Consider the following 10049-nt stretch of genomic DNA (forward strand, 5'->3'; position numbering starts at 1 on the left):
TGTCTAGGTGGTAGGAATTGTTCTAAGTATGGTACCTAACTGTATAATGGATAGGGTTCTTGGTCTCCCCTTTAGCTAGGAATTGAGTAGGAAAGAAACTGATGACTTTAGCTTGTGGGCAGAAAAGTAGGTTGGCTGGATTAAGTGTAGATATAGGTGATTATCATAGTAATACTACTGGAGAGAGGTAATGATATTTGGATTAGGGCCATGGCGGTGGAGATGGAAAGAAGATAATTTAGAGTGAACTAACAGGCCTATCATGCAATGCACGTTCGTGGGGAACCTGGTGCTAACCCATTCAGACCTGTTTTTGGGTCGGGGTTTTCTACAGAGCTGAGCTGTTCCCTCATTGCGATCTAGTGAAGGTCACCCCTCTACACAAGCATTTGTAAAAAAGGGGGAAAAAAGCTAAAAAAAACAAACAGCAGTTGGTGATTTTGATATGGATTCAAAAGGTATTTAAGGTAATTCTAAAGTTGGTGTAATTGGATCAGTGTTTGTGTTGTCAATGTATAAAACCAGAGCGTCCTGGCCAGAGCTCGGGTGGTTAGAGCACTGTCCCGAAGCGCAGGGGTTGCCGGTTTGATCACCGGTCAGGGCACAGACAGGAGCAGATTGATGTTCTTGTCTCTGTCTCTCTCCCCCTCTCCCTTCTTCTCTCTCTAAAATCAAAATGAACATTTAAAAAAACCCCAAAATACTAGACTTTTTAAAGAATTGTTTATTTGAGCCAACCTGATGACAATTGCTGGGAAGCAAAATCTCAATGGCTTGAGAAAAGGCTCCAGAGGAAGGCAGTTTCACCACTTATTTTATACATTAGAATCAAAGGGGAAGACTTAGGGTGTAACATTGGTGAGAGATTAGGGAGGCAGGAGAAAGCAAAGGGAAATCCCTGGCCTTGGATACAAAGTAAACTGAATAGACACATACTTCTACATGTGTGGGTGTAGGATAGCTAAATAATAACAGCAGTGAGGGGATTTGTGGTCTCTGCTCTAGTGGCTGTGCTTTGATATTTCAAAGAGATGTTATTAGGTACGTTATCTTAGATGCAGAAAAAGCCAACAGACAGGCTCAGTTAAGGTGAAGACTGACCTTGTTAGGGAAGATACCGGCTTAGAACATGACTACCTGCCATTTTCTGGTTAGAAACTTTTCATTTCAGATTATCCTATGTGGTTACTCTAGTTCTCTTTTTTTTTTTTTTTAATTTTTATTTTTTTACAGGGACAGAGAGTCAGATAGAGGGATAGATAGGGACAGACAGACAGGAACGGAGATGAGAAGCATCAATCATCAGTTTTTCGTTGCAACACCGTAGTTGTTCATTGATTGCTTTCTCATATGTGCCATGACCGTGGGCCTTCAGCAGACTGAGTAACCCCCGGCTCGAGCCAGTGGCCTTGGGTCCATGCTAGTGAGCTTTTTTGCTCAAGCCAGATGAGCCCATGCTCAAGCTGGCTATCCTGGGGTCTCGAACCTGGGTCCTTCCGCATCCCAGTCCCACGCTCTATCCACTGTGCCACCACCTGGTCAGGCACTCTCAGTCTCTTGAGTTTGTGAGGCTGCCATGGCCTCCCCTGAGCTTGTCAGATTTAGTATGTGACCCTTGTTTTTGCCCACAGTATCATAGCAGTCCTAAGAAATTTCAGTACTAAGTTTGTAAGTAGAGGAGGAAGGACTCCTAAGATACTTATCAACTCCATCCTGCCTATGAAAATGTGATGCATATGTTATGTACCAGAAGTTAGAGCTTGATAACCTTTATGTTGTTTTGATGTATGGTGTAACCAGCTGGTGTTGGTGTTATATTACCTTAGACATTTTCCTGGGCATCGGTGACTAGTAAGAACCTTCCACCCAGTGGAGCTGTTCCAGTTACTGGAATACCACCTCATGTTGTTAAAGTACCAGCTTCACAGGTGAGTTTCTAAGTAAGCTTATATATTAAGGCACTTTCACTTGTATTTTCTGACGAGATCGGGCGCGTTCAGGGTGGTATGGCCGTAGACGCCTTCACTTGTATTTTCTAGTTTAAACCTTATTATTAGCTAAGACATTTCACAAGAAAAAAGTAAGCTTGCTTTCTTTTTACACAAAAGTTAACATAAACTTTTCAGCCTCGCCCAGAGTCTAAGCCTGAATCTCAGATTCCACCGCAGAGAACTCAGCGGGATCAAAGAGTTCGAGAACAACGAATAAATATTCCTCCCCAGAGGGGACCAAGACCAAGTAAGAGCTCAGAAGGGTGACTTTCCTAGTTTAGGGGATTTTGAAGTGAGCTTGTTTGGGGTGTGGTGCTTGATGTTTGTTAACTAAAATTAAGAAATTGTGGAGTTGGCGTTATTTTTATTTAGAGTAGAGAGAAAAACAATAGTCACTGAAAGGTGTCTTTGTCTTTCATTGCTGTTTTGTTTTCTCTTCAGTTCGTGAGGCTGGTGAGCAAGGTGATGTTGAACCCCGAAGAATTGTGAGACACCCTGATAGTCACCAGCTCTTCATTGGCAACCTGCCTCATGAGGTGGACAAATCAGAGCTTAAAGATTTCTTTCAAAGTAGGTGATTGAGTTTAACACTAGATTCATCTGATGCTTCACTACCCAGTAGAAATAGAAGATGAGCCACCTATTATCATTTAGCACAGTGACTCTAAACCAGGGGTCTCAAACTCGCGGCCCGCAGGCCGCATGCGGCCCACCAACAATTTTGTGCGGCCCGCAGACTAATCCACGAAGTTCAAGAAAAGTGTTGCGTAACAGTTGCCTTTTGTAGACCTAGTGCGGCCCGCCGAACGGCTGTGATCTTGCTCTGCGGCCCACATGCTGAGCTGAGTTTGAGACCCCTGCTCTAAACCATCATTTCAGCCTGTAAGAAACATATTAGAGATGGTATACATGTTTCTGTATACCATATTAGAGATGGTATACTGTATACTCAGTCTTGGAAGTCATGTATCGTTACACTTGTGGTACATCCTGTTTTGGACTAGCCACATTTCAAGCGCTCTATTGCCATGTCATGTTGAATAGTGTGCATGTAATGTTTACAAAAGTTTTTTGAGACTTTGTATTTCACTTGCAGATTATGGGAATGTGGTGGAGCTGCGCATTAACAGTGGTGGGAAGTTACCCAATTTTGGTTTCGTTGTATTTGATGATTCTGAGCCTGTTCAAAAGGTCCTTAGCAACAGGGTAAGTAGTTTTTCATCTTGGTTTTAAAAAAAAATACATATATTGGCTCTTTGAATATTCATTTTTATAACTATGTTTTAAATGTAAAATGCAATTATTCCACTATGTTTGGGTAGTATATTTAATTATGTTCAACCATTAGTATCAGAAGAACTGCCTGGGAGTTCAGAAAAACAAAGCTTCTGTCTAAATGTAACTTAGTTATTAAATAAGTGAATGATAATGAAATAACTAATAGTTACCAGTGCACTGAGCTTTATGCAAATTCTTTTTCTTGGTGGTGAACATGAAATACAATGTTCCTATTAGCTAGGATAACCATCCTAAGAGCCTGTTCGCCCAGAGCTGCCTGGGTTATATAATAATGAGGAGCTTCTTTCATTCTATAGATTGTCTCAGTTTGTAATCACCAGACCTGGAAGCACTTTTAATTTTCCATTTAAAGTTTTTTTTAAACCCTGGCTGGATAGCTCAGTTGGTTAGAGTATTGTCCTGAAGCCCAGAAGTTTGCTGATTTGATTCCTGGTCAGGGCACATACCTGATCTTCCTCTCTAAGATCAATAAAATAAACATTAAAAAACATTTTTTTAAATTTTATTTAGAAAATGAATTTGAACAAGGTGACATTGATAAATAAGAGTACATAGGTTTCAGGCAAACATTTCTATAGCATTTGAACTGTTGATTCTGTTGTATACCCACATTACCCAAAGTCACATCATTGTTCATCACCTTATATTTGTCCCTCTTTAAATATATTGTTAAAAATTTTTAGTGAGAGAAAGGAAGAGAGACAGAGAAACATCTATTTGTTGTGTCACTTATTTATGCATCATTGGTTGATTCTTATATGTGCCCTGATGGGGGATTGATACTGCAACTTGACTTATCAGGACAGTACTCTAACCAACTGAGTTATCTGGCCAGGGCTTGGAACCACTTACTAACATTACTGTTAGTCTGGGCCCCGGCTGGGTAGCTCAGTTGTTTAGAGCGTCGTCCCCATACACCAAGGTGTGGGTTCAACCTGGGCCAATGAATGCAATGAGTGAGTGGATGGGTGGAGCAACAAATCAATGTCTATCTCTGGAACCAGTAAATTAAAAAAAATTTTTTTTAAAGTGTAACAACTCTGTTTCTCATCCTTGCTCTCTCTCCAATCAGTACACATTACTGTTAGTCTAATTACGGAGGGATATGTAGGGTCAGAATCCTTTTACTGTGTAGTTCCTTAGGAACGTTTTTCTCCCATGTCTTTCATTAGCAAGAAACACTTCTTGTGTTAATAGTAGAGAAGTACAAAGGGGTAAATAATTGTTAATATACTGAGATGGGTGTGGGATCTTAAAAACTCCATTTAAAAAAAATTTAGGTGAAATTTATATAACAAAATTGTCTATTTTTTTGGTTTTTTGGTATTTTTCTGAAGTGAGAAGAGGGGAAAGGCAGACAGACTCCCTCCCACATGTGCCTGACCGGGATCCACGTGGCATGCCCACCAGGGGGCGATGCTCAGCCCATCTGGGGCGTTGCTCCACTGCAACTATAGCCATTTTTTTAGTGCCCGAGGCAGAGGCCATGGAGCCATCCTCAGCGCCTGGGCCAACTTTGCTCCAATGGAGCCTTGGCTGTGGGAGGAGAAGAGAGAGATAGAGAGAGGGGAGATAAAAGAAGGGTAGAGAAGCAGATGGGTGCTTCTCCTGTGTGCCCTGGCAGGAATCGAACCCAGGACTTAACACTCCAGGCTAATGCTCTACCTCTGAGCCAACTGGCCAGGGCATCTTCTTATTTTTTAATGAGATTTGTTTTTTACAAAATTTTCTTTTCAAGCTAGGGGAGGTGAAGGACAGACAAGGACAGACAGACAGGAAAGGTGAGAGATGAGAAGCATCAACTCATAGTGTGGCACCTTAGTTGTTCATTGATTGCCTTCTCATATGTGCCTTGACTGGGGGGCTCCAGCCAAGCCAGTGACTCCTTGTTCAAGCCAGTGAGCGTGAGGTCATGTCTGTGATCCCATGCTCAAGCCGACGACCTCAGGGTTTCAAACCTGAGTCCTCAGCATCCCAGGTCAAGTAAACGCTCTATCCACTGCGCCACTGCCTGGTCAGGCTGAATTGACTTTTTTGAACTAGCCTGCGTACTCCTGCACACCTAACTACCTTTCCCTGTATTTGGTATTAGGAACATTATAGGTTCTGAATTTGAAAAAATAATTAAACTCTGAGAACGTGGTTTGTAGGCTTCTGGTTCTTTCAGTAGCCTGGTTTTAACTAGGATGGTTGGTGGCCCGTCAGCACTGTGTGTAAGTCTTCTCACCTTGACTCCTATAGCCCATCATGTTCCGAGGTGAGGTTCGTCTGAATGTGGAAGAGAAGAAGACTCGAGCTGCTCGGGAAGGGGACCGACGAGACAGCCGCCTGCGGGGACCCGGAGGCCCTCGAGGTGGGCTTGGTGGAGGAATGAGAGGCCCTCCCCGTGGAGGCATGGTGCAGAAGCCAGGATTTGGAGTGGGAAGGGGAGTTGCTCCGAGGCAGTGACTTGCTCCTCACTGGTCTTCACGCAGCAGTACAAACCCGCTCCTGCGAATGGTGAATCCTCGACCACCCTTGATATCTTGCAGTGTGACCCTGCTCTCCTATAAACTGCTTAAGTTTGTACAATTTTACTTTTCGTGTTAATGGTGTGTGTTCCCTCTTCACCCTCCCCTCTCCTCGCCTTTTATTCCTTCACTTCCAATTTTGTGGAATGATATTTTAGGAACAATGGATTTTTAAAGAAGAAGAAGAAGAAAAAGACTGACTATCCTTGCTTTACTTTGCATATACAGACTGGATTATTTTTTAACAGCCATTTCCCCAAAGGAATGTGTCTTGCTTATTACTGACATTTGGTATGTTTCATTCATTGGGATATTTCTTACTTATTTTCTACATGTTTCAAAAGCCTTTGAGAAATACAGGATTTGATAAACATTTTGAAGGTAGAAATACCCAAATTGTTTCTTCTGAGTGTCATGACTGCCTTCTGGTGTGGAGAAAGTGCCATTGGGAAAATTGACAATTTTGAATCTTGCTGGTATGGTTAAAAATGGAATAACAGGTGTTAGTGAAGCTTTTTCCTTTTGATATGTGATCACAAAACAATTTTAAAATTTACGGGTTTTGCCACTGAAATTTAAATTGTGAGATAGGTTTTAAATGTCTAGAATGCAACTGCTTTGCTTTTCTTGAATTGTTAGGTGTTGTTTTGAAGCCAAATTTTTTTTCATGTTTAATTTGTATTGGTAAAAAACCAACAAAAAAATACCAGCCCCTCTCCCCAACACAAAACCAGAGCAAAACTGTTGTGCCTTCTATTTCTCTTTGATTCCAGTCTTCGCGATTGTTTAAAGAAAAACAATAAAACAAAGTCTAGATTTGTTTTTTTTTTTTTTTCAGGTTCAGAGTATGTTGGGAATTGTAGAGTCCCTCTTTCGTCTTGTATGTCTTCTGTTCATTTGTTATGCCTTATTCTGAAATTGAGTCTCAAACTGGAATGCCTTTGAGGACAGATGCTTCTTCTATAGAGGTCCTTTGACCTAAGTAGTTCAGCATTTTACTTCAGCGTCTACTCAGAATTCTGATCAACCCACAAGAAGGAATGTGATTTTAATATTGGACTCTGACTCTGCTGATGTGCTTGAGTGTCTGCTAGTGGTTTTCCTTTAAATCATAGCCATATGGTAAATTTTCTATTTTGTTAATGGTTCTCTTTTCTCAATGGGCATGCAGTGGGTGTTTCTTGGAAATGGCCAATTTTTATTAAAATATTTCTGGAAGAAAATTTAATCTGGCAATGTAGACTAATACTCGTTTTACATAGTATGTTTGTTGAATGCTGTGCTGTGTATGAGTTGGTTGAAGTTTTGTTAATAGGCTTGAAGCAAGCCTTTGTGTGCTGTCTTTCATTACTAATGGAAGGGCAATGAGGTTGTCAAATTTAGCTTAATTTATTTTCATCTTCTTAACAGTGTTCATCTTTAGGACTCTTGTTTGAGGATAGTATGAGTAAGAATAAGAATGTTTGTTTTTCTGTTACTGGGAAACTAGGTTTGCTGAAGGGTGTAGTCTTAAACTAAAATGAAATTTGATGTTATCAGTTGGTCCTCAGTACCACAAATATTTGAAAATTGGCAGCATCTCCTTCATATAAAGAAACTTATATAATTGAGTCACATGGCTGTTTTGGGGGTCAATTTATTTGGTAACCACTTCATTTGACCCAGGCCAGTGATGATTAGAAGAAATTCAGCTTGTACTTCTGTAGCTTATATTAAGCTTGTGGTGGGAAGAAAAAAAAAATTAGCCTGAGTTATTTTTGCATCAACTGTAAGGTCATAAATTATGGATAACCTAGAAACCATTTTCGCAAGTGAATACCAAACCATACATTTCAAAATGAGATCATCCTGCTTAGAGGTGTAAAAGCACCAACTAGATGCAGAGATACTCGATTTGGGGTTGTAGAGGACATTTGGAAACATGTGAGATTGGTGAGGGGGTAGTTGGAGGGGGACATTACTGCATCTGGCATTTATTGGGGGAGGGGCCAACAATGCGACATGTGCTATAAAAATGGATCAACTGCATTGAAAACACTGGGGGTCCCTACTTCTGTAAGTGTGGTGGGCAGAGTGTTGAGTTACAACTGGAGTGAAGCCTTGTTGTTTTTTTTTTTTTAAATAAAGCCTCAGATAAATAAAAAGAAGTAGGCAAATAGATATGAGATATGTCTTTCAGGAATTCTAGTAACATCTACTGTAAGTAATCTCAGTTTCCTTTGTACCAATTGTGTGGTTTTAAAGGTTTGGAGGGGTAACAATATGCTAGATGCCTTTTGAAACTTGTTACAGGGAATTTGACTCATAATCTCAGAAAACAAAAGTTTGCTTTAATAATTTCAACTCATCAAAATTTGGGTGATTGTGGAGTTTTGAATAGCATTGGACTTGTATAAATAGGATTTAGCATCTTGGTTGACACTATTAAAATCCTGTTGTCATTGTTTACATTATTATTGATGGAATAAACATGGTACCGTAGAGGTACATACATTTACATAGGTAGACAGTGCAAATTAAATAGGTTGGTTAGGATTTTTCTGTATACAGCATTTGCTTGTCCTGTTCAACCTTTTCTGGTTTTAAAATACAATTTTTCATCTGTAGGCGTGGCCTAATGTGCAGCCTTTTCTATGGAGCTTAACATCCTTCCCTCATTGACTCACCTAGTGTCACACTGAGTGGGAGTAGGCTGGCTCACTGTGCTTAGTCTTTTAAGACCTTTTGGAAATAAGTAGATCTTGGGACTTAAAAAAATACTTTTGTTTACTTTTATAGTGATGTTGGCCTTGACTTGTGTATTCCTGTGTTCCCAACTTTCTGAGCTATTGCTGGGGAGCAGTGAAATGGATAATCCATCCGTAATTATTTGACTTTGAGTAGGTTATTGCCACAGCGTTAGTTGAATTGCACTTTAGTTTTAGGTTGGAAAACTAATTTTCACAATGATAGTGTGGGTTAGTACTCCTCTCCCCAAAGGAACAGATAGAGGAGAAATGGCATCAGAACACCACATGACTGACCTCCAAGCCATCCAAGCAGCAAGGGGTCGATTGGCCTCAAACTGATGCCTTTTCTTAAGAACAAAAATGCCTAACCATTTGCGTTTGAATGACATTGAGATAATAGGACATGACCATATAATTACTACAGCATAGAGAGACCAGCGTCTATAAAACATTCATAGAAAGGTTGGCATTTCCCTTCCCCATTTCCTTTAGGGTAAACAGTGTAAGTAAACAATGGTTTTTATAGGGTTTCTTTTGATGTGCAGACTGGTAACAATAATAACTTGTTCTTAGATTATTTTCTTATCTGGTTTGATAATACATTTAGTACAATCTTGAAATCTGGATATGGAAGATAAACAATATTTTTATTGTAGCATAATCCAGGTGAGTTTATAGCAGTTGTGTTTTGTGCTTATAATTGCCATCTGATAATTTCCTTCATCCTTTTATTTGAAAAATCCTTGTATTTAATGAGTTAGTGGAAAAAGAGGCACTTTATAGAAAACAATGTTAGAATCTATATGGAAATAACCTTCCTATGAGGTTTAAATTTGTAGACAATTTGTTTATGCTGAGTGGCCTATTTCTTTTATGTACATGGTTGCATTTGTCAAATCTACTGATATAAAGATGCCTTTTATATTGAAGTTTTATTTCTGTGCTACTTAAAAAGAATCGCCGCAGGAACTGCATACAAATGACCTTTAGTTCAACAATTTTGTACCTTGAAAGAGAAGCGACTTCAACATTTATTTGAATATGAGGTCTAAGCTAACTGCCTAATATATCCCAAATGGGCATGGGACACTGAAGGTAGACTTCCACAGATATTTTAGGAATTAAATATGTTAGCAGTTTAGCAATGTCTTGTGTGAGATGAAGTTGTAGATTAAAGTTGCTGATCAGGTAATGCCCACATAGTCCTAGATAGTTATGTAAGGATTTCTGGTTTTAAAGTAGTAGTACATTTTGGGATTTGTATTTATAAACTGTGATGCTGAAGTTCTGGGGACCATAGGCAGGCTTGTGAACTCTGACTAAACTAAAGGAAAAATGGTGGCACGTGAGATAAAACTTTTATTTCCGTCCTTTTTAGTGAACATGTGTCTAGTTCAGGATAATGCAGAAATTAGACCGCTGGTGCTCTCATGAAACAGCCTCTCCTTGTGGCCGGGGTGAATACAGAGTCAGTTAGAGGTGGCCTGAGACCACTGGCTTTAGTTTAGATTTATGCTAGT

At 39.9% G+C, this 10049-nt stretch overlaps 1 protein-coding gene across 3 annotated transcripts in view; it reads left to right on the plus strand.

Moving 5' to 3' along the window:
* Positions 1 to 9283, plus strand: part of G3BP1 (G3BP stress granule assembly factor 1) — a 40688-nt gene extending 31405 nt beyond the window's left edge. For all 3 annotated transcript variants that reach the window (XM_066344021.1, XM_066344022.1, XM_066344020.1), the window contains 5 exons: positions 1827 to 1928; positions 2127 to 2238; positions 2433 to 2561; positions 3088 to 3197; positions 5532 to 9283. In XM_066344021.1, the coding sequence (XP_066200118.1) occupies positions 1827 to 1928; positions 2127 to 2238; positions 2433 to 2561; positions 3088 to 3197; positions 5532 to 5738 (660 nt within the window). In that variant the 3' untranslated portion in view covers positions 5739 to 9283. The remainder of the gene's footprint in view (positions 1 to 1826; positions 1929 to 2126; positions 2239 to 2432; positions 2562 to 3087; positions 3198 to 5531) is intronic.
* Positions 9284 to 10049: the final 766 nt, after the last annotated feature.

The sequence above is a fragment of the Saccopteryx leptura genome, chromosome 6 (genome assembly GCF_036850995.1).
Source record: "Saccopteryx leptura isolate mSacLep1 chromosome 6, mSacLep1_pri_phased_curated, whole genome shotgun sequence".
NCBI lineage: Eukaryota > Metazoa > Chordata > Mammalia > Chiroptera > Emballonuridae > Saccopteryx > Saccopteryx leptura.